This window comes from Cavia porcellus, unplaced genomic scaffold (assembly GCF_034190915.1).
Source record: "Cavia porcellus strain 051 isolate PalLab524CR breed Dunkin Hartley unplaced genomic scaffold, mCavPor4.1 scaffold_5, whole genome shotgun sequence".
Taxonomy (NCBI): Eukaryota; Metazoa; Chordata; class Mammalia; order Rodentia; family Caviidae; genus Cavia; species Cavia porcellus.
The window spans coordinates 59803657-59828118 of NW_026947488.1; the positions used below are offsets into that span (position 1 = coordinate 59803657).

The 24462-nt window shown below is 46.6% G+C and overlaps 1 protein-coding gene and 1 long non-coding RNA gene across 2 annotated transcripts in view; one reads left to right on the forward strand and one right to left on the reverse strand.

Moving 5' to 3' along the window:
* The first annotated feature begins 1338 nt into the window (after nt 1-1338).
* Nucleotides 1339-7572, forward strand: LOC134476098 (uncharacterized). Its single transcript, XR_010047579.1, has 2 exons — nt 1339-6785; nt 7381-7572. It is a non-coding gene; the product is annotated as an uncharacterized LOC134476098 (long non-coding RNA).
* A 4967-nt stretch (nt 7573-12539) lies between these two features.
* Nucleotides 12540-24462, reverse strand: part of Ky (kyphoscoliosis peptidase) — a 42556-nt gene continuing 30633 nt past the window's right edge. Inside the window, exons 9-11 of the mRNA XM_003476502.4 lie at nt 20789-20977; nt 19340-19530; nt 12540-16714 (exon numbers count right to left, since the gene is read on the reverse strand). Of these exons, the coding sequence (XP_003476550.1) occupies nt 15819-16714; nt 19340-19530; nt 20789-20977 (1276 nt within the window). The 3' untranslated portion in view covers nt 12540-15818. The remainder of the gene's footprint in view (nt 16715-19339; nt 19531-20788; nt 20978-24462) is intronic.

The window sequence follows — 24462 nt, forward strand, 5'->3', positions numbered from 1 at the left end:
AAGGGTGAAGACTTGCTTCTTTTTGTGATGCCATCAGGCCGTCTTTTATATCCTCCTGTTCCTTCTCAGCAATTGAGATCTCCTCAGCTGTATATTTACAGTCCACAGCTTTACTGCAGTTTCCTTTATGGCCAAACTCAGAATATTTTAAATCATTTTGTTGGGCTCTTTGCTCTTCATTATCAATATGAATCTGGCTAAAACTCCCCCACAATAGACATGCCATCACCTCAACATTCGACTCCCTTGAAATTTCTTCTGCTGGATTAATTAGTCTGCTGCCCTTAATCTTAGTCTCAAGCCAAGTGTCTGGACATGAGCAAAATGCAGACAGACTTTTTGCCAAGCCATAATACATCATCTAGACTCCAACAAACAATGTAGTCCATCCCAGCAGAAACCTCCCAAGCCTGGTCTTTACCAGCAGGATTTCTATCAGACTTTTGATTTTTCTGAGCTCTGACCAGAACCTCCCATATAGAACATCCTAAGGTATTTCAGCTCTACTCTTTCAGGTGACATCTCTGAACCTTTCAAAGCACTTCCCACAAGCCATTCCCAAAGGCTCTTGAGCCACATGATCAGGTACAGCAATGACCCCACTTCTTTGGTACCAAATTCTGTATTGGTTAATTTTCTCTTGTCGCTGAGACCAAATATACAACATCCAAAATTAAAGAGAGAAAAGTTTATTTAGCTCACAATTTGTGGGAGATTTCAGTTCATAATCAGCTGACTGTAAAACAAAGTGACACATGGCAAAGGGCAACAGTTCATGACAGCAAAAAATAGCAAAGGCAAAAGAGCAAAAAAGGCAAGTATGAGCATGTAAGCCTCTTTCCCTCCCTTGTATTGTATGCAGCCTACCTGTTCCAGGGTGGGTGTAGCATTCACAGCCATAATCTCAGCTTTGGACCATAAATTAACACAAACTAGAAGCTCACCCCTATGATTACATAAGGCTTTGGGAGAACATCTAGACACAAACCATAAACCCTGATAAGAATTAAGCTAGAAATATGTTCTTGAAAAATGGTTAAACTTTTTGAAAATTAGGCAACATATTTCCTTCCTTCCTTCCTTCCTTCCTTCCTTCCTTCCTTCCTTCCTTCCTTCCTTCCTTCTTTTCTTTCTTTCTTTCTCTTCTTCTTTCTCTTCTTCTTCTTCTTCTTCTTCTTCTTCTTCTTCTTCTTCTTCTTCTTCTTCCTCCTCCTCCTCCTCCTCCTCCTCCTCCTCCTCCTCCTCCTCCTCCTCCTCCTCCTCTTCTTCTTCTTCTTCTTCTTCTTCTTCTTCTTCTTCTTCTTCTTCTTCTTCTTCTTTTCTTCTCCGACTCTTGCTTTGTAGCCTAGGGTAGCCTCGAACTCACTTGCGTAGGTCAGTCTGGCCTTGAATTTGTGCCAGTCTTCCTGCTTCAGCTTCTCAAGTCCTAGGATTAGAAACATGTGCCACCACACCTGGCTAGAAATATATTTCTAAATACACATATATGAACCAAGAAACCACAAATGAAATTATATATTATTTGGACCTGAATTATAGTGAAAATGCTATGTATAAAAACTTTTGGTGTGCTACTGAAGTGCTTGGAGGGAAATTTGTAGCAATGCATGTCCTTTATAAAAGAAAAAGATTGAGAAAGTGAATGATGTTCATAACATCTTAAAAATTAAGATAGAAGGACTGGGGACTTAGCTCAGTGGCATAAGCACCTGCCTGCCAAGCGTGAGGTCATGAGTTCGATCCTCAGTACCAAAAACAAAAACAAAAAATTAAGAAAGAGTGAGCAGAATAAATTTTTAAAAAGTAGAAGAAAGGAGGATATAAAGAGAAGAAATAAATGTTTTAGGAGATGAATGTGCAATAGAAAAAATAACAAAGTTATTTCTTTGAAAAGTGTAATACAATTGATTCAACTTTAGTTAGACAGATCAAGAGGGAAAACAGAAAATATACCAGCAGCAGGAGTAAAAGCCAGACCAATATACATCCAGTGGGCACTAATAAAAAGACATAAACAACTCTTTGCTAATAAATATAAAAATTTAAGCACAATGGATAACTTTCTTTGAAAACACAACATCCCAAAATGGACACAAGAAGAAATAGAAAATTGGAAGGGTCATATATAATTTAAAGAAATTGATCCTTAATTGAAAAACTTCCCACAAAGAAAACACAAGTTTCAAATGGCCTCTTAAGAATGCTTCCAAATACTTAAGGAAGAAATAAATCCACACATACTCTTGCAAAGAGTCACACAAGGGGAAATAGTTCTTTTCTTATTTGATAAGGGCAGTACAACTTTAATACCAAAACTGACAAAGACATTTAATGAAAAAGAAGAAGAAAACTATAGGCTAATCTTTCTAATGAACATAGATATAAAAATCCTAAACAAAATGTTAGTAAATAAAATCATTATGTATAAAAAGTATATTATGACCATGTTGAATTTATCCCAATGATGTAGGTTTTAATTAATATCATTCTTTAAGGTGACATTGATCACTTATGCCAAGATTGGGGATGAGAATTATACACACTATCATCCTTGTTTCTATCCAGCACAATTAGACAAGGGGAAGAAATAAAAGAACAACCAGAGAGGAGAAAATAAAAATGTTGTTCATAGGCAATGTGATTCTGTGTGTGGAAAACCCAAAAGGATCTTCCTATAAACAACTGAATTAGTAAGTGAATTTAGTAAGGTCACTGGATACAAGATGAGTATGCAAGAATAATTGTATTTTTGTGCACCAAGAACAATCAGAAAATGAACTTAGAAATCGATACTATTTACCACACCACCAAAAATACACACCTAAATATCTAGAAATATATCCACTAACAGATGCAGAAGACTCTTAGTAAGCTACTAATTATTACTAAGAGAAAGCAGGGATCTGCTCTCTCTTCAGTGTGAAGTTGGAAAAGGAGGATAGGACTGGAATGGTTATGATATATCTAAATACAGTGTGCAATACACCAATACGTGACATTTATATTAATATGACCATGTAAATATAAAAAATGAGTATATATGATGGCATCTAGTTAAAAAAATTTCCCCAAGGAGTTAGCAATTGCTTAGCTTTCTGCATATCTTTTACCACACAGGTCTTTAAACTCCTCAGCAGTACCTTAAATTCTCTCCCTACCATCACTGCATCAGGAAGCCTCTAGAACTTAGAATTGCTGGTGCCTCCCGGACCTGTCTGCCCTGCTCTCTCTGGCTGTGCTCTTCTGATTTGCTGTACAGCTGCCCTTCAGTCATCCGACATCCCCCTGACATCCTCTTCCTGGGATTTCCCTGTGTCCCTACTGTGTGTGGGAACTTGAAGGTTCCACCTGTCTTGGTCTACACCCCTCCTGGCTGAGGCATGATGCTATCAGATAAATAGCTAATAATTGCTCATGGGAAGTAGATGGTCTTTGAGATTTTGAATGTTCATAAATGTACTTATTCTGCTCTAAGCTTGGTTGAGGTTTAGGTTGAGGCTAGCATGCCAGGCTGGAAATCATGTTCCCACAATGAGTTTTGAAGTGTGGCCTGTGGCCTGAGTGTTTCTTTCCTTGCAGGTGCTGCTGTGAAGTACCAACTGTTCTGACCTCTGAGCCTTTGGGTGACTTGTTTTATTTCTTCTTTGCAGGACACCAGTGTCTCCAGTGCTCTGAAATTCATAATCCTGAGCCTTACACACATTTATTTTCATTCATTGCTCTCTGTGTATCATCTAATCATGGAAATTAATTTAGTGGTGTTTTAGTTATCTAATCCTCAGCTGTTCCTGGCACAAACTAGCACCATGGTTGTGGTAGACCATCATTCTCTTCCTGGAACTCTTAATAAGCAGGGTATTTTCTTCAAGTCTAGAAATCTTTGGCTGTCCTTTCATTTTTAAGAGTAAGGTACTAAAATGCTATATTAGTTATATATGGCTGTGTAACAAGTAACTCCAATCTTAGCAGCTTCAAATAATGAACTTGATTACAATTTTTATGAGTCAGGAATTTTAAAATGGGTTAAGTGGGAGATTAGAGAAGATGGTGGCTTGCTAGGTCACTGGGTGGAGAGCCTCTCTGGAAAAACAGCTCAGACACTGGAATTTGACAACACAGAGAGGGCTGGATGAGTGGAGAGGGACTCTCATGAACCCAGGAGGAAATTGAAGTGAAAAGAAAAATAGGAAGAGGAAGGAAAAATGTGAGTGGAGGGCTGGAGCCCAACGCACTCACTGAGATGGGTCAGCGCTGTGCTGGGAGTGCTGTGGAGTCGGGAGATTAAAGGTCATGCTGAAGCCAGGGCCTCCAATAACGGGAATTGGTGAGTCCGGGGCCCTTGGTGGGAGGACGCGGTGCAGTATGGAGTGGAGCCAAGGTGGAGAACTACATTGATTCCTGGTGAGTGCTGGAGATTGAGTCCCATGGTGGGTGTCACCAGCTGGAGGACATCTTGGAGTGGGGCAGAGCCCGGCACCGTGGTGGCATCAGTCAGCCACCCTTGGCCCAAAGAGAACTGGTAGGATCTGCTTGGGCTGAGCCACGGCCCTGATTGGGACCCAGTAGCCAGGGACAAAACTGTCCCGACCCTCTGACATCTGCAAAGCACAGGCTAAGTTGTAGAAGGCACTTGTGGATTGACTGGCTCAGAGGCTAGAGGCTAGCCTGCATCATCCCTGCATGCAACTCAGATAACAGCAAATTGGAGAGAGCAGTAAAATCCCAGTCAGCATGCTTCAGAAAAACCGTAAGCAATACGGAGAGGGTCAGGGACTTCCACAACACACCTGTTTGAAAGAATCCAGAAATATGACAAGAGACAGAAAAAAAACAAAACAAAACAAAAAAAACCCTCCAGCTGCTGACCCTGGAAAATAAGCCTAGGAGAGGTAAATACAGAAGAGAACCAGTGCAGCAATCATGCAACATTAGCCACAACATCAGCAGACATAAAGAAATACCTTCGTGACCTCATAGATGAACTTAAAACTGAAATTCTAATCTGAGTGAGGCAAGATTAATTAAAGAAATGATAAACCCTATAAACTTCTCCCAAGAAAACACAGATGGAAGAATGGAGGAACCCAGAAAAGGAAGAGAAACCTTTGATGATGAATATAAACAAAACCTAGAATACATGAAACAGATCCAAAGAGATTACCAGGAAACTGAAAACTCCATTGAAAGCTGGCAAAATGCCTTGACAGAAACTAAAGTTAGCCTTTTGAAACTTGAAGAGAGATTTATAATGTGTGATTGTGAAAGAAAAGATCTCTTAAAAATAACAAGGAACCAGGAAGAAACAATTCAAAGGCTAGAAGATGACAAGAGGATTTATAATTTAAGAATAAAAAACATGAGTGAAGAAGCAGGAATAACCACAAATGAATTACAAAGACTATTCACAGAAATAATTAAGGAAAACTTCCCAAGCATAGGAAAAAGAAATGGTATACAGATGTATGAGGCATACAGAATACCAACCACCTTCAACCAAAACAGATCTACACCCAGACATATAATAATCAAGATCCCAGAAATCCACCACAAGAACAGAATATTAAAAGCAGCCAGAGAAAAGAAGCAGATCACCTACAAAGGAAAAATCATCAAAATAACGACAGACTTACCAACACACTCTCAAATCGAGAAGAGCTTGGGGGGAAATAGTCCAAACCCTGAAAGAAAATAACCTCCAACCCAGATTGATATACCCAGAAAAACTCTCTCTCAAAATTAATGGAGAAATATGATATTTCCAAGACAAGGAGGAACTGTGGGAGTTCATGGCCACCAACACAACCCTACAAAAAAATACTGAAGGACATTCCAGAGAGAGAGAAAAAAATACCAGGAATCCAGCAACAGTGGCAGAGAGGCCTCAATGAATGGGGCAGACAGTGGAATGAAGGAGTAAAGTGGACAAATAATAGCAGAAAAATAGAATAGCAGAGATGAGGCAGAGAAGGTAGGCTATAATCTTTAATATAGATAGCCTTGATACACTAACAAAGAGAAACACAGGCAGAGTAGATTAGGAGGCAGGATGCATCAAGATGCTCTGAATAGGAAATATACTCAAACTGAAAGAGGGTGATAAACTGAAAGTCAAAGATGAGAAAGCAATGCTATATGTGACAGGAAACCAGAGAGAAATAGCGACAACTTGTCCTGCAGCCACAAATAGATTGGAAAGTTATGACACTTTTGGGCAGTGTAGAACTACACAGCTGGAAGGAAGGAAAACCTTGTGGCTTTGGTAAGTTTAAAGGAGTACAGCTCAAGATCAAGCTCAGGGGTAAAAAGGTTCAGCAACACTCAGATAGATAGTGGGAAATCTAAAAATCAAAGGAGCTAGTGGGACCCAAGATATACAAAGCATCCTGAGAAGGGGAAAGGTGAGAAACTGCCTAAAAAAGGAAGGCAGAAGACATTGTTAAAAGTGTATGAGGATTTAAAAGTCACAGTAGTCTTATTGCTCTGTTTAGTTTGATTTTATTTTGTTCTGGTTTGTGTGCTCATATTAGATTTGAGGGCACAAACAGCTATCCCAAAAATAGCAGATTATACAATGGTAACTATCCTTAATTTCCTATTAACTTAAACTGAAACCCTGTATTACTTGCATTGCCTTACTATGACTGATCTTATTTGGAGCTGGTTTGTTAGACTGCTGTTTTGCCTTGACTGTTTTTATTCTAATTTGGTATGCTTGATAGTATCAAGTCTAGGAGTAGAGGCAACTACTCTGAAGATGACAAGATGTAAAAGATACCCATTCCAGTGTAAGTATTAACTGCTTTCAAAGTCCTACAATGTCTCCAAAGTTGTGTTTTTATTAAAATAGCTATATAATGCTATGTTCAATTATATTATGTCTGATGATGTAGACAATTCTATTGAAAATAACAAGAGAAAGCATAGTAACTATTATAGATCACCTAATATTGTGGTCTTATATGTCTTTTTCATTTCATGTTTTTCTAGGAATTCATTTGATTATCTTGTTATGACCTTTTTTCCCTATAATACAGAAAGGATAGATATACATGTAGAGATTCACACATGGGGAGAATTTCTAAACTATTTATGGGAACAGATTATATAATGCACGATGTAATGAACAGCTACTCTGAAGAAGAAACACTAAGAAACCCAATACGTTATGATATAAAATCTAGCAATACTATTATTCACTGTTCAGAGTGATATTAGTCTAGTCTCTTATGTTAAATTTCAGCATATGTAAAGATAAGGACAGCTACTATGAAGAGAATGAGACATTATGGGAGTCATTATTGACTTCCACAATGTCAGGTCTTGAAGACCTAAAAAGCCTTCATCATCATGTAATGATCTGATTAGTTCTATTATGTTCAGTATGTAGTCAATGTTTGTGAAGATGGGGACAACTATTTGGAAGAAAACTAGAGACGATAAGATGGACAATGAAGATCTCCAGTGGACTTGCTTTGAAATCTGTGTTTCTTTAAATTTTTTCCTTATGCTCTGTTTTGTTATATTTAATCTTACCCTCTTTAAAATAAAAAATAAAAAGATTTAAAAAATGGGTTAAGTGGATTCTGGTTCTGGATATTTCATGAGGTTTTATTAAAGAAGTTGGCTAGGTCTTGGCTGTGTTGCCTTGTTCCTGGCTGTGTGGGTCTCTGCACAGGGCTGTGCTCAAACAGGTAGTTTGTGAGAAAATAAGAAAGAAATGATCGTGCTTTTTGTATATAATCTTGAGCATCAGGGTTTCTGCCCATTCTGTTAGAACAGAGTCACTGACTATAGCTCAACTTAAAAGCATGGAAAGTAGGTTTACTTTTGAGGGCAGGAACACCAAAGAATTCATGGACACATTTTAAAAAATATCACAAATACTTTTTTTTTTCAATCTCTCTTTCTGAGGTAGGAGAACTCCCTAGAACTGGCTGGTCATATGACCTCTGAGTCCTTCCACTGGGGTGATGACCACAGACAGAGCCTGTGACCATTTTTTTTCCTTAGGGTGGTCAGTTTTCTCAGAGAAAAGTCCTCTAGTTTTTGGGAGGAAGGTATAACCTACACAGACAAATTTGCGTAGTTAAGTGACATCAAGGTTTGGGGTAGTTTCACTTTAGCATACAGATTGTATTTTTTTAAGCCATTCATTCATTTTTTTCTTTTTTACCATTGATTTTCTTGTTTTTGTAAGCTAAATTGAGTGGGAGATTGGTTTTCTTTTCCTTCAGATCTTTGGATTCTCCTCCTTGTCTAAGTGTGTTACATTGCTTCTATCTAGATTCCAAAGCCTGCAATCAAGACTCTGGTCCGAGTGAGTCTCAACTGCTGTAATTCAAGGCAGAGGTGGCTAGGGAAGGCCTTCATCAGAGGTGTCCAGTAACACAGTGGCTGTCTTACAGAGCAATGAGCATCCGGCTCTAGAAGGATTCTAGGAGAGGAAGCATGGCTGTGGGTTGGAGAGACTTCCATATTGAATTAGAGACTGAAATCATTGATTGCTATGGTTTTAAGAATGATGGGAGATCTTGACTTCTTGAGGGAACATCACAACACATTAATTCCATTATTGTAATGCTGATGACAACTGTGATGTGGGATTTATGATGTGGCAAGGATGTTTCTAGTCATGGCGTTAATTCATTTATCCCTTGGGGAAAACTAACATGGGAGATGCAATGATTATTCCCATTTTGGTGACAAGAAGAACAAGACGGGAGGGCTAAAGACTTGCCGGAGCCAGGTGAGAGTTGGTAGGGCTCCGGTCAGGATTTGAATGACCCACTTGGAGGTTCGTGCCCTTTTTCCTTAACTCTCCTGGCCAACTGGCAGAGAGAGAGCCTCAGTCTTCCTGCCCTGGTCAGAGCTCTATGGGGAGGGATCCCAGCTAGCTGAAGGCTCCCCAAGTCAAACTGGTATTTATAGAGGAAAACACAAGACTTCGGTCATCTATTAATAGCTCTCATGGTACAAGTCAAACGGAACCAGCAGCTAAGAGGTCATTTTTCCAGAAAGAACCCATTAGCTCCTTTTCAAAATGGACTCTTAACACTTGTTGAGCTTTAAAAAACATCAAGTGAGGCTTTTACTGGCAGAGTGAATTCCCTCCCACAACCGGGCTAACAGGCTCACTCCCGTTTTGTCCTGGGTGGTGGGGAAGGGAAATGGTACTCTTAAAGGATCCACAGGACCCGTTTGCCCTTGTCCTGGGTGGGAAAGTCTGCAAAGTCTGTGTAGTGGTGATGGCCTCTGGGTTGCAGATACACTACATTTTTTATAATGTGGTAAGATAGTTAACATTAACTTCCAGTTCTGCTTGGCATTAACACACATACAGAGAAGTGGGCCCCAGGACATTTGCTATCCTACGGTTATTTCCTTTTAAACAAACGCATCCACATTTCCCCTCCTCACTGTCCTGTGCCCTTTGGGAGCTGCTCACGCTTACTGTCTACACTTCAATAATCACGCAGCCCACTTCCTCTTGGCCACTCACAGAGGTGGCTGCTGCCGGGCTTTTATGCCCCGAGCTTCCCCTTGGTTGTCCCCACTAGTGTTTGGAGGGGATGTCACCATCTTGGTCCCTGCACAGCCGGGGGTGAAATGATGGCTGATTCCTTGTGTCATGGAGGCAATCAGCCATGCCTCATGGAAACAAAGCAAACTTAGGCCACACTCAGGAGGGGGACTCTCGTCCTATCTCCAATCGATCGGTTGTTCTTAGGAGCTCTTCCAGCCAGTTGGCAAATTCTCTTTCTGTAAATATACATTCCCCACAGGGGCAAAGAAACTCATGATTGTGCATATGCTTCTTCAGTTAGCTGAGAAAAAGAAGAAAATGACCAGTATGTTGTAACTCAACAGCCGCTTCGGTAACACATAGACACCTAGTGATCTCTTACTTCATTTTCTCTTCAAATACAGATTCCTTACTCTGAACATAAGGCACTGCGGAGGCACAGAGATGATCAGCAAGCTAGTCTGGCTAGGCCTTTCTCTCTGGAGTGCAGCCATGTGCTCTAGATGGGGCTGTTGGACAGAATCATCCTGGAGCCCAGAGGTGTCAGGAGGCCTCAGTGCATCCTGGGACCTATGGCTTGGGAACTGACTGGTTGTCAGGAGGTGGGCTGGCTTGCTGGATGCCTGTGTCCCCACAGGTCTATACAGAGGCAACCTGATCTGGAGTCCCTTCCACAAAACAGCTTGTAGACCCTTGTTGGCGATTCCTGGGCCGCAGCACTTTGGGTAAGCAGCCCATACATTCACAGCCTTCACTCATCTTTTCTGAATCCTCTACCTCATAGACAGATGCAGTTGTCTGGCAAACACAGAGGATGCTGCCCAGAGCTCACTGTCTGAAAGAACTGGTTGACTAACTGTAAGGTGTAGAGTTTACTCAGAGCCTCCAGTTCCTTCCAGCACCTTCAGAGCCATCTTAGTTTATGAATGGAGGCAAAGCTTTTCCCAGGCAGCTCCAGCCAGGAGCTGAGCATGGTGAGTTGTCTAGAACCTGCTCATTTTTGCTTAGCCTGAGACCCTTACAACAGGAGGTCTTTGCTCCGGAGTTCCACGTTGGTTGACTGGGACTCAGTTAGCTTTGCACCCTATCCTAGGGGCTCTCTGCTGACCCCACTTCCTTTCCTTTCATCTTTCACTAGTCTTAACCTCCCAGCACACTGACGGCATTCCTCACTCTGCCTGTACATTTGCTTCCCAGGGAATCTAGTGGGCAAGTGTGATCAGTACTGCTGTGTCCATGAAAACAATAGGGAGAGGACTGAGCCATGGATATAGATAACTGATTTACAAGGGCAGCTTGTTCTCTTGTGGTGAGGATCCCCCCTTGGCTCTGTTTCCATCCTCCATCAGGTTGTGGTGCAAAGAGCCATCCTATATACCATTACCTAGGTGTGAGGACCTTTCCCTTTAGACAAAAAGGAGACAAGATTTTCCTGGTTTACCATTAACACTGGTTATTGTGTGAAGACCTACCTTTTCCACCAGTGCCTGACACAGATTTGCTAAGCTTCTGCTCGATGGCTTTCATGGAAAGTGCCTTAGCTCAGTTGTACTTGTGCTCATGAGGGAGGCCAGCATGGACGGTAATAGGAACAAGCGGGCCTTGTCTCATTACAGGGTGTGAGCACACAGGACAGCTGTGGAGGCAGGAAAGCAGGTCAGACACGAGATGCCCCTGAATGGACTCCATTCCATATGAGTAGAGGTGGAGGAGAAGACACTGGTTACTGCCAGGGGTCTGATTTAGGGTGCTGGTGGCTAGGGACACATTCATGGAATTGGGGGGAGCAAGGAAGAGATGGAGGTGATGTAGGAGGAAAGTGACTTAATTGAGTGTTTTTTCACAAGGAAATGCCGGCGCAGCATCCACAGTTCAGGTGTCTTTTAACTTTCTTTAGTTCTGCTTGCAAAATCAGAGAGAATCAACATCCTGTCAGGACCTTTGCCTCCTTGTGGTCCCTCGGCTGGGTCCACTCAGCCCCACCCCATGCCCTCAGGCCAGGAGGGCTGGCTGGCAGTGTGGGGGAAAGAGAAGGAGCTGAAGGAGCAGGCTCTTAACGCAGTGGGACCCTTCATATGTCAAATGACTGACAACCCCGACCCCCTCGCCTGCCCCCTTCTGTTTGCAAAGACAGCTTCACGAGCTCCCTGGACTGGAAAAGATGTTGGAGGTCGGATATTCCAGCTTCTAGGTTGCCATCTTCAGATTGCTGCAATAATTTAGGAGTTCTTCCTTCTACCGTGCAGAAGACCCTGTCTTCTGACTCTCCTTTCGTGCACTGTTAAAGGCACGGTCCACACCCGGGCTTCCTTTCCAAGGAGGTACATGTTGCATCTTGGTTTTGTGGATCTAGCAGCGAGGGACACGATAAGCGCAGATTTGGGAATGCAAGTTCTTTTTGTCCTTCACATTACAGCTCTGAGGATGGTCTCCATGGTTACAGCAACTTCTCAGAGGTGTCTGTATTTCCATTTCCTATATTCTCCACATGTCTAATTTATGAATAATCTGTTTAGGTAACCTGCTAGAAAGTTTCTGCATGTATCTGAATATCTATATCCTTCATATTTACATTTATGCCTGATTCTATCTATACATATCTATATCTATGTATATTCAAAACAAAAAAAATAGGTTGACAGGCATCTTTGATTTTTTTTTTCCCTTCTCACTCTAAGAAGAAATTTGGGTTGACTCTAAAAATTTCAAGTTAAACAAGATTCAATGAAAGAAACACTGCCTTCGTGTTCTTCAAAGGCATGCGAGGCATAGCAGGGCCAGGGCTAACCTAATTATGTTTTCTTTAATGTGGAATAGCTATTTGTCTGACATTATTACATTTGCATCTCACCATCAAATTCAAATGGCTGGGACATTGATTTTTTTTTTTTTCCCTAGGGCTCCCTTTGAACATGAAAGTGCTTTTTCTTTTTAAATTCTTTTTTCTTTTCCTTTTTTTTTTTTTTTACCTCCCTCACCCTATGAGACCAGTGATAAGAATGGATCGATAATTACATTGTTGGATAAAAATGAATATAAATTTTATTGAAAAACACCAGCAACAATGTGGGGAAAGCACACTCAACAGCCACCAGCCCCCTCCACTCAGCGCACGCATTCTGAGAAGTAATCACCTCTTCAGGTCTCTGGCTACTTATTCCCAGCGAAAAGAAATTACAGCCTTCAGAGAGATTGATGTGGGCAACAGATGCGCACCACCTTTGAAACCTTTGCCAATAGCGAACAGTCAGGCCACACTGTTAACCCCATGTTTGCGGCAGGCCAGACAGTGCATTTAAAGAATTAATTGGTTTAGAAAGAGCCCAAGTGTGTAGCAGTTAAATAAAACTGCAGACTACTGGGAAAATGTTTCTTCTTTTCAAGTCCTTTGAGAAGAGAATTTTGCAAACTTTCTTGGCAGCGTGTCCCTCCAGTTCAACGACAGGAAATAGTTCTTTATGTCTAGCCTAGATCCATCATGCTTCAGTTCACCTATTTATTGCTCTTTAATCTCAGCAGGCTGTGAGGAGTTTGCCTTGCTGAGACAATGTAGCATATGGGGAACTCACAATGATCACAATGGGATTGAAAGGAAGAGTCCAGCTGTGCCGGTGACACTTCTGAAACCAGCTGAAAAGAAGTTAATTGCTGCATAGATGCCATCTCACCGCCCTGCCATTCTCCACCCCCTCTCTGGCACCCATCCTGGGCCTTGGAAGCAATGCTCTCTGGTTTGATCAGTCTTTCACTGGCATAGTAACTCGTGTGATCAAAGCTGCCCCACCCAGTCTTGCAGCCAGCGTTTCTGTTTCAAGAAGGGATTTCTGGGCAAAAGGCCCCCAGTTCTTATCATATGCTCTGCCTCCTCCTTCCCACAGGCAGCCCCTCAGACTCCCCTCACGGAGGTGCACTGCAAAAGGTGCTCCGTGTACATAGAAGGGAAATCTGAGAAAGCACCCCCTGATTTCAATACAAATATCTCAAAGGCGTTTTTCAAGTTTTCAGTTTAAAAAACAAAAAGGTCGGAGACAAAAAAAAAGACACAATAAATCCAGTCTCGCGCTTAGCAGCGTCGGCGGCCCAGCTCTGTGGCCACCAGGGGGCACCCGTGCCATTCCATTGGCGACTGGGAAACAAAGATGGGTGCATTTGAATAAAAGCCTTCAAAATGTGACCTCGAATTTGTAGCCTGTGCAGCATGCATGTCAAAATTCATGAAGATTGGATTTCGTTTCACGTACTTTTACTTCAGTGGAAAGAAAAGCAGGTGATTTCCTAACCGTGCCTACAGCTGTCTTTACAAAGGGGGTGCCTGATTAAATGAGCAAGAAAGGGCCTGAAGGTGCCCTGCGGTGTTTCTAGCGCTGGGGTTCCCTTTCGGTGCCGGGCACAGCTCCTCTTTGCTGGGTGGTGTGCTCTGCATGCTCCAAGATGGACTTATTAATGACAGTGTTTTAGAAAGGCGTGTGTTGTCTTCTGCAGGGTGATGTGTGGCTGTTGTGATGGCTCCAGCAGTGGCACGAGCCTTAGAAATCACTTGTTTTGATACGACTCAGCAGGCTCCTTTCTGCCCTTAAAATCCTATGTGTGAGAGAGGGCTGTTTTCTGGGTGTAAACACTGCCCTTATTTCCTTGTGGTTGGGCATAGTGGTTATGTCTCTTGGCCTTTGTGTGTTTTTCAGGCTGAGTGAGTTGGTGGCAGGTGGCTCCTATCAAAGCATGTTGGACATAGAGCAGGGAACACGGCACCCCAGGCAGCACCTCACATGAGGAAGTTGGGTCCTACCAAGCTCTAGCATAGCATTTGGCACTTACTGTGTGACATAAGCATCCCCTGAATGCACAGACATGAAGATGGGTGAGAGAGGGAAGGGATGAGCGGGCCAGGCTGGCTTTCACTGCTGCTGAGCCTGGGGCCACGTGGAGGGGCTGTCAGGAGAGGTTTGGGTATGGCCGGCTCTCAGCATCAGGCCCTCTGAGACAGGCAGTGGTGACAGAACCGAGGACTCCAGGGGTTCGGCCCGGACTACCCCAGAGTGTGTTCATATGTCAGGATGCTGGTGCATTGTCCTTGAAAGGCCTCTCTCAGCCCTTCCCTTTCTGCTGTCCTCACTCAGCCCACCTCCCATTGTTGCCATGGCAACACCAGTCTCAGGGACTTCCTGGGGCCAGCTGGGTAGCCGGGGCTTCTTAGGACTGGCCTGTGCAAGCCAGGGCCCCAACTGTCCCCCAGAACAACTGTCCCCTCTGCGTGGGTGGACTCTCATTTCTAGAAAGGAAAGGAGATGGGATAGGACTTTTTTTTCAACCATGGCACTAAAGCTGCTCCAGAGCACACAGGTCCCTCAGCCCGGCTTCATTAGCAGGGACTCTGGGGCTGGCAGTGGCCCGTGTAACTCTCCTGAACACTGCTCTAATCACACTTCTCCTCATCTCATTCCCTGGCCTCCTGGCCTGGCCTCTATTGAGCTTTATCACCAGGCTCCTGACAGGTCTCACCAGTCCCTAGAGGCTCCTGGGAAGGAAAGGCCAGGCCTCAGGCATGGGCCCGAGAGGCTGGACCACTGCCCTGTGTGCTCCTGCAGGCCTGAGTCGGGGGAGTTAGACTGGACTGCAGGACCGCCAAGTGTCACTGCCCTGCCCCTCAGCATACCCACCAGCCCGCCCTGGCGGCTCTCTGCTTTTGCTGTCACAGTTCCCCGCTGCTAGGCATCAGCTAGCTTCCTCTCACACCTGTTCTCCCCCAGGGCTCCTGAAGAGCAAGAAATGGCTAATGAAGAGGCAGCAGGCACTTGTAAGACAGTCAGGTCTGTCCTTCCCTGGAGTCCAGGAGATGTGCAGAGACATCGTGTGCCACTTGGAAGGGGCTCCGTGATCGGGGGAGACGCAGCCTTACATGTCATGTGCCTCTGGGGCATGGGGAATTCTCTGAGCATCACAGGGAAGTCTTTCAGCTCAGATAACATCCCTGCTTTCCCACATCGACCCTATCTATGGTAACAAAGTTTGCACAAAAAGGGGGCATCTGGGCATGGGTGTACAGTTCACAATACCTTGGATTTACATAGCACCTTTTCCTTCCAAGGGCCTTCACCTCTGTCCCCTCAGCCTTGGCCATGCTGAAGGAAGCCTTTAGAACACAAACACCTCAGCACCTGCGATAGAGCAGGGAGACGGAGGTGGAGACCTAGAAATGGTTTCATGCAGACTCAGTGGTGCCCAGGACTTCCTGCACATGGCCTCTCCTGGGAAGGGCTGCCCATGGCCCTCTGGAAGGGCAGGAGGGGCCAGGCCCTCACTGGGTGTTCACTCTGTACTTCAGGATGTAGGAGTAGAAGTTATGGTTGGCGTTCTCCAGCACCATGACGTAGACCTCCTGGCAGCCAGCTGTGCTGCAACTGCCTTCCCAGTAGCCCTCGTGGTTCAGGGTCAGCGGCCATGTGTCCTGCCCTTTCACTAGGGCTTTGGCGATTCCATGCAGCTTCAGCTTGAATGGGACATTCCGGTTGGCGGGCAGCACACCGGACAGAGGTTCCAGCAGCTCATTGTCCTGTCCCCAGTTGCCGAAGCTCTCAGGGAACATGGGCCAGTTCACCTTGGTGTTGGTACAGCACAGGAGATAATTGAAGACAAAGATGTAGTTGCCTGGCTCCTGCCTCTTCTTGACAAAGATCTTGAGGGCAAACTTGCCGGCGTGGGGCAGCTGGACTTTGAGCTCAATCCGCTTCTCCCGATGCACTTGGAAGACATAGCGCCGCTGTGTCTCCTCGGTTATGGGGCCATCGTCTCCGTGCAGGGAAGCCAGGACGCTGATGCCTTCCTCCACACCCAAGCTGATAGAGCAGCGTCCATCCCTGGTATGGATGACAGGGTCAGGGTGAGAGGGTTTCACGATGCCCATCTGCTCCGAGAACCAGCTGGGGCCCACGGGCTGGTGTAGCTCAGCTGGCAGCCGGACCCCCAGGTCTACGAAGGTGCACTTGAGCGTGTACTCCAGCACTGAGCTGTAGATGTCTGAGTTGCCCTTGGCAAAGATCTGCAGCTTGTGGGTGCCCATGGTGGGTGGGTAGATCTCCAGCTTCATCCCGTTCTTCCGGAGGCTCAGGAGCCCGTGCTCCTGCTTCCCGTTGAGCATGAACATGAACAGCGTGGGGGCACAGCTCTCAATGGTGATCGTAGCCTTCCCGTTCACTGGGGAGAGAGTTGGATTGAGTGAGATGGCTCCTGTGTGTGCGGTAAGTGTTTAACCATTAGCTTTCCTGGGGTGTGCGGAAACTCTGAACTATAGCACTTGGCCATTTCTGTGGTGTAAATCTTTTTATCAAGATGAACTATGCAACCAATGTGGTGTCACTGAACATAGTATCAGCCAGCTGTAGCTGTAGTACAGCCCTGGAAGGGGTTCTCTACTGCCTTTAGGGGGAGCTGATAGCTAGGGGCGGAGTGAGCTCTGAGGAGAAATCTGCCCCCAGCTGTCTGTGCTTCTCTTCCATCTGTTCATATGAGCTTCGGGCTGCCTGGAGGGTCAAGGGGCAGGAAGGGCATCTTCTCCTCCAATGCTCAGGCCTGCTTTCCCCTCCCACCAGCATCTGCTCATTACAGGTGACAACAGCTATCTTGTCTACATGTTACCTTAAGCAAGTTGGGAAAGTGCCACTCCTGGAGATGGTGCCCTGGTCCACACGCCCCTGCCCCATGCTGTCACAGGGCATCTTCACTGTACTTCTAGGATGGGACCTTGAAGTTACAATGTGTATACCCATGGGCCTTTTCCTTCCCTCTCCCCTTCCCTGCCACGTGGCCATTCTTTGTCCTAGTCCATCTTTCAGGCATAGGTGACCCATTCCCTGGTTTTCGTAGTCGGCGAGGACTCACCTATTTGGTCCTCCCTGGCTTCCAAGGCCCCAGGGAGGTGCGGTGGCTTCTCTGAAAGCCTGGCCTCACCTCTCAGAAGCCAGTTGTTTGCCTCTCCCCGCTGCATCCTCCCCAGCCTCATCTGGGAGTGGAAGCAGGCTAAGGAGGCTACAGACAGTCTGGGCTATGCTTCCCATGAGCCCCTTTCCTGAACTAATAAGACCTCAGCCTGAAGGCCTCCTGTAAACGAGCCTGTCCCATCCCTCATGTGAGCCAGGGTTCTCTGGGAGGCCCTCTCCTGGCTCTGGCTTCCTTCAGGGAAACTCTCACTGTGGTAATTAATTATGTGAGCATTTCTGTGCAATGTCTGCCTTTAGAGGCTGGAGGGTGTTTAGGGAGAGCCTGGCTCACTTCCTTGTCACTGGGGAGCCTAGTTTTGAGGCTGTTGGTAAAGGTGTGATGAATGTCAGGAAGTCTTCAAGTGAAAGACGGGGGACGTTTGGGGCTGTCCACCTGCCTCCTCCGCTCCCTCTTTCTTTCTCTCCTCCTGAGCTCTCCTTCCCTGTGCTCAGCAGCCTCCCATCTCCCCATCTTGGGCTTCTCTTCCTTCCCTTCCTTTTCACCTCCTTCAGTTTCCTGTTTTGCTTCATTTTCATCTCTATACTTAATGTGAAATCTCTACCATCAAGAAAAGCAAATTTGTGATTACTACAGATTTAAAAAAATACATTTTTATGCCTCCTGAAAAGGTGAACTCAGCTCAGCGACAGAGCGTGTCTTGTTTTGGCCTGGCCAATTCTTTCCATGGCTCAAGGGCCCACGGCAGACCACGGGCCTCCACTGGATGCAGGCGCAGCAAGCGGATTCTCAAAGTGAGCAGCCTCACGCTGGTATTTTAGCAGCAGGAGCTGCCGGGTATTTGTAGCTCTGATGAATGTGTGGGAGCTCGGCGACTGGTTAAGGAAACCATTGAGAGGTGGAAGATATATGCCAGCTGGAGTGCACTTGGGGGCACCTGTGCTCCCCAGCTGCTCCCATTACCCTGCAGTGCGGTGGGGCTGGGGCCACCCCAACATCCTCCCCGGCCTCATTCTTGGATGCCTCTAGAGAAAGTCCTTTTTGGCTCATGTCCATGGTTCTGGCTGCCTGGCTCAGTCTCCTCATGCTCCTTAGAGTGTGTAAATATACCCTACCCTTATGGCCCTTCTGCAGAGATGAGCAGCAACTACTCCCCAGGCCAGCTGTGGGGACAGCTAAGCTTGGTGTTCTGCACTGTCCAGCCCTGGGGAACTGGCTAGAAAAAGTTGGGTCCTGTCTCCAGAAAGAGGGGTTCTGAGCAGGCCAGGCTGAGCCTTGAGGACCCCAGTCCTTTCCTTAGGGGTGTATGGGTGTGGAGGTTGGGCAGTTACTAAACACTCTTCTTCTCTCCTCCCACTGCCTACATGTCCATCCTGGCTGTCCTCCCATCACTGACCATCTCCCTGTGGCAGCTGGTCCCACCCTTTATCCTGAGGAGCATGCCCCCAACGTCTGGGGAGAGCCCTGTGGCTCCCTAACCTTCCAGGCAGACCCCTGATACACAGTTACAGCTCTGAGGGGCCCACATACCCTCCTGGCCAGAAGTCTGGGAGGAGAGCACAGCAGGCCAGGCAGCTTCTGTTGGACACCTGAGCTGAGGCTGGGTAGCCTGGGCAGTCTGTCCTCTGCCCTGTGAGCAGAAAAAGTTGTACCTAGCTTAGGACCCTCAAGCTCTGGCTCCTGTGTGCCTGGGAACTCACAGTCCCTGACATCTCCCCTCCTATAGGCAAGAGTATGACCTGTAGCCATGCCTGCCCTGATAGCCTGGTGGCCTGGGCTCTCTGCCATCTCTGCACACCTACATGCTTGTGTGGGCTTGGACTGCAGCCTCCAGGCTGTGTGTCCCTGCTACTGCTGCACACCCTGGCCGCCTTCGCGGGTTACCTGTTTTGATCATGGACACATCCGGCTGGGCACTCAGCATCCCCTTGTTGTAGAATTCGCTCTTGTGATACATGCTGTTTTCAAACTGCCGCAGAGACTGTGGGGGCTTTAGCAGTTGCCAGTTCTTGTTGTCTGGGAAGTGGTCCTCAATGAACAGTGCGGGATGGGTGAGGAAGTAGAATTCGTTGTAGCTGGGGAAGAGTAAGAGCTGATCAGGAGCCATGGGGCAAGTGTGTGGCTGCCTTTCTCAGCTTAGCATGGGGCTGGGCTCTGGGCGGCCTTCTCTTGGTGGATACAGTACCAGGCAGGGTCCAGTCAATAACCTGACTAGGAAGCAATGCTGTCACCTGTTCAAACATGGGCACTAGAGACTTCTGGACACTGGAGTCAAAGCAGGACCTGAGCCATCTTCTGAGAGAAGGTCACAATGGGGAACTCAGTGTGCTCTGAGTGCCCTGGCATGTGTGGAGGAAAGGCTCCCTGACCTTCAACACCAAAAATAAATCTGAAGGGTGCAAAGCTGTAATCAACAGAGGAGTGTTGAGCATGGCACGGTGAGCAGGCTGTGGGGGTGGGTGGGTAGAATGCTCTAGTATTCCCTCCATCAGCCCATCTCTTCTCTGCAGAGGTGGTGGGGCCCTCTGTGGCTGCCTGGGTCAGGTAGAGGGCTAGTGCTCCCCTAGAGGGCGGGGACAGTGACCCAGAGAAGAATGGGGTGCTCAGCCTGAGATGGAGAGGCTTTGCTCCCCCTAAAGCAGCCATCTTCAGAATGGTGGAGGCAGAAGAGGTGTCTGTGAACATGCGAGCCCACTGCAGGAAGTGTGGGCACCCATCCTGTGTTTGTTCCCAGTGTGGTAGTGTCAAGATTTAAGCTGCAAAAGCCACAGTATACTCTTACTTTTCTGAATAGAATCCAAGCTGCTGATGGCCATTGTGCCCATGAGTATGTTTTGTGTGGTCTTAGGTTAAGGCCAGAGCCCTGCAGCATTGAACTGGTCCAGTGTAATGGCATCTACTCTGCTCACTGTGGTCCATGATGACTCAGTAGCCGCCATGGCACTTCTTCCCAGAGACCATGGCCTTTACTCAGCCTGGAAGGGGAGGCTGGTGTCTAAGGAAGTGGTAGGAGACAGTCCTGGTGTCTGTGCATGGTAATCAGGAATGGGATCCACTGACCTCACATGGGGTCTGGGGCCGATGCTGAGACTCATAGGGTTTAGGTGGGCGTTTAGGCGAAGGGAGCCATAGAAGCCATAGAAGAGGCATTTAGTTAGTGGAGGGGGCGTCACTGAAAGGTTGGACATACAGCTAGCTGCTGTCCCAGCTTGTGGGCAGGTGGGCACAGTCAGCAGCCATAAGGCCACCCGCTTTCCTTCCCTCCCCTCAACCTTCTCCCCTTGTGTCTCCTCCATGCCCAAGATCCCCAGCCCAACCTTGACTTGTGCTTACAGGAAAGTGAATTTTGAGGTGGCCTTGTCCACCAGGCCGCTGCCCCAGGTGCTATCCAGGAGGTGCCATCTTCCCTCCAGGTACACGGCGTTCCAGGCATGGTCAAATTCTCCTGAGAAGCTCTGTCCCATCTGGTAGCCGAAGCCCTTGGAGTAGCCAGGAACTGTCATGCACTGAACGCCAGCAATCCTGCGAGTGACACGGGTTTGAGAGGGGGCTCCACTGGGATGGCCCCTAAATCCACCATGCCACACCTGCAGTCCATCAGTCCTTCCAGTCTCTCCTTTTCCTGCCTGTCACACATTTATGCATATGCTACCTTGACAATTTTTGTCCCTCAGGGTGCAGACAGAGGACAGAAAGCTAGCTGGTCCTGGCAGGGTAGACTGGCTGCAGGTGCTGCTATCTGTTCCTCCCCCAGACTGCTCAAATAACCTCTGCAAAGACTGCTCAGATAACCTCTGCAGTGCTCCGCAGAGCCCAACACAATCGGTGCACAACTCTTCAGGGGAGAAAAGTGAGGGCAAGAGTGAGTGTTGCATTGGAACCAGGAAAGCAGGGTGTTCTTGGTGCAAAACCTAAAAATAAGGGGTGGGGACAGAGGCTAGGAGAGCCAGGGTCACTCAAGAGATGGTGGTCTGAGAGCAGAGAAGGCTGAGTTCTACTTCCTTGGCTGTACCCTTGCAAGCCTATTTGCATGTGGACCTGAAAGGCAGACAGACTGGTGTTTCCGGCAGTGACCTAGGGAGGACTGGCCTGCAGACGTGTCCTCTGCGAATATGGTACAAGAACCACTGTAGCGTATTAGTGTCATTCGCTGCCTGCCTGCTGTGGCCACAACTCTGGAGTCTCCTTTAAGGGTCTCAGAAGGAGTGGAAGTGCCTGATGGTTAGCTGGAGATTTGGTGCCATTTTGATAGCGTCCTCTCCTACTGCTCAAACTAACCTGGTACAACTATCTGGGACCTTGGACAGTCGGATGGTGACTTTTCCCAACACTTTCTTCGGCATTGTGGGAAAACCAGTAAAGCCATGAACTCCTGGATGTGTAGGGTGCCCATTGCCAGGGGCTTTCTTGAAACTCCACTATCCTCCCAGCAACCCCCCCCCATGGTGCAGTCTCTGTGCACCCCTCAGATGAGCTGAATCTGCAGTCCAGGATGTCAGTGGGCCCTCATCTAGTGGACAGTCCTCTGGGGCCAGGTTCTGGCTCGGACCAGTTCTATAGCCCCAGTATCTCCAAACATCAGGGCCATGGGACCTCTCAAGGTTAAGGATGTCCTGGAAGCAACATGTGGTGTCCTGAGCATTTGGGTTCTAGAGCCCTTGACATCTGTGTTGCCTGGGTGCATACAATGATGACAAGTTATCGCATCGGCCTGAACAAGCAGGCCAGGCCACTCAGGCTGAGGACCTTTCACAGCCTCTACCCTTCTCCCCACGGCTTCACAAAGGAGGTCCAGGCTCCTTGACTCCCCAGGGAATGTCATAAGGATGCACCAGCAGGGATGTCAGGGAACTTGGGGCATCCCAGGGGCAGACAACAAGAGTAATTAGACCTCAGTTTTTTATTGATACTGCCAAAAATGACACCTATCACAGAAGAGCTGCCCAGAAACAGGAGGTGCCAGGAGTCTATGGGCCGTGGAGCTCCTGGAGGGAGAGGGCAACATGCAGACATGGAGCACTCTGGGCCTCATCTCTCTGTGACAGAGCACAGAGAGCAGAGTGCTAGGTCAGGCTGGAGGGGATGTGGGGCCAGTGGGAGTGCTCCTAGATGGGGAGACCTGAATGCCTCCACACTCTTTTTTTTTTTTTTTTGCCTCTACAGTCTTAGAGTGGAAAGTCAGCAGAGAAGAGAGAGGGTGGTAATTCATACTTCTAACACAGTGTCAAAACTTTATAATCATTACAATGTCTGTGTGTATGCAATAATATGTACTTAGACAGCGAGGAGGAGACAGAGAGACAGAGACAGACAGAGACAGAGACAGAGAGAGACAGACAGAGACAGAGACAGAGAATAAAAGTCATCAGATCTATTAGTAATAGGAAATCTCAGGATGTGGGTGATTTTAATTTTCTGTTTTAAATTCCTCCATATTTTTAAGATTTATAATAGACTATGTGTTACTTTTAGAATTGGAAAAAAACTCATAAATACTACTTAAAATTGCATCCTTTGGTGAATCATCTTCCACTGGTCATCTGTGCCTATTAATTTCTAGCAGGATGTGGAGGGTTAAGGGGATCCTAGGGAGTCAGTGTTTAGTGAATGGCTTGTTTTGCATTAAGGGGAACTGATCAGTGGAGCTGTTGGGCCTCTGAACAGACAGCTCACTGATGCTTGCCCTCTGTTGGAGCCACCTGGGGTCAAGGAGGAAAGAGGCTCATTTAACGTTGGTTCAGTCTCCAGGTGCTGGGGCAAACCAGGGTGGGTGCTGCTGTGGGCAGCCTGGAAGTTCTGCTGGGAGAGGCCTGCCCTGAGGAGTGTGTGCAGGGGTATCCTCCCTATGAGGGGTGAAGTGGGAAGAAGATTGGGCACACACAGAGGAAGCTCCCCCAGCTCAGGAAAGGAGGTAAGGAGGAAACAGTGAGTGGCAGAGATGTCCATCTGTGCTCTAAGCTGGAGTGGGTGGCCACTAGGCTAAGTTCTCTTCCCCGCTCTAACCTGCAGTGTGGCCTAGCCAGACACATCATGGGCAGTCAGGAAGGTTCGCATTAAGTGATCTCCAGGGGCTGATTTTCCTCTAACAACCTGAAAATTTGGGAGGGCCATGGGGAATGCCTGCCACAGAAAAAAGATGAAAAATGAACTGAGTTGTAAGTTTATGCACTGCTTCACCATGACACAGGGATACTTTATGACCTGGCAGTCATGTGCAAAATGAAGTGGACAGAGGAAGTCATAATGCAAAGCATTATTGTTAAAAATCCATAGTTTCCATACAAAGTCAGGTAATTCATATATAAAACAATGACGGTAGAACTAGTTGGGGTTTTGTGTCTAGTCAGGATAACCCATGACCCTCTCATGTTGTCATAAGACTGCGGACTGTCAGGTACAGAGGCATAATCTGTCATCTCAGCTACCTGGAAGGCTGAGACAGGAGAATCACAAGTTTGAGGCCAGCGTGGGCAACTTAGGGAGACTCTGTCTCAAAAAATAAAAAGGTACAGTTTTCTTGGGTTTAATACAGAGGACTTGGAAAAAAAGAAACCATAAATAAGCAACCAACCAAGCAAACAAAAACAGACCACTGGCCACACACACTGTAACAAACATAGAAACAGGCTACATGCTGGGAGATACCATGGCATAACGCAGCACAATACAATATTATCAAATACATTATTCCCAAAATAAGGTTCAGGGGCTGCTCTTGCCCGTTCCTGGCTGGAAGGAGGGTATATAACTTATAAACAAGTCCCTAGAGAGCTCAGTAGAGGGCATCCCTGTGTTGGCAGAAGCTGGAGAACATTGAAGGAGGGGCCCTGCTGATGGGAAAACTGAGGAACAATTCACCTGCCAAAGTGCTCGGCCAGTCACCCAAAGCCCCCATTTCCCCTAGTGAGCTCAATTTAATAGTCTTGGTTGAAGATCTTGGCCTTTTCTTTTGACCATCCTGACAAGCTTAATGCCAGTTCCACAGCAGCATATGGCTGGCAGATATC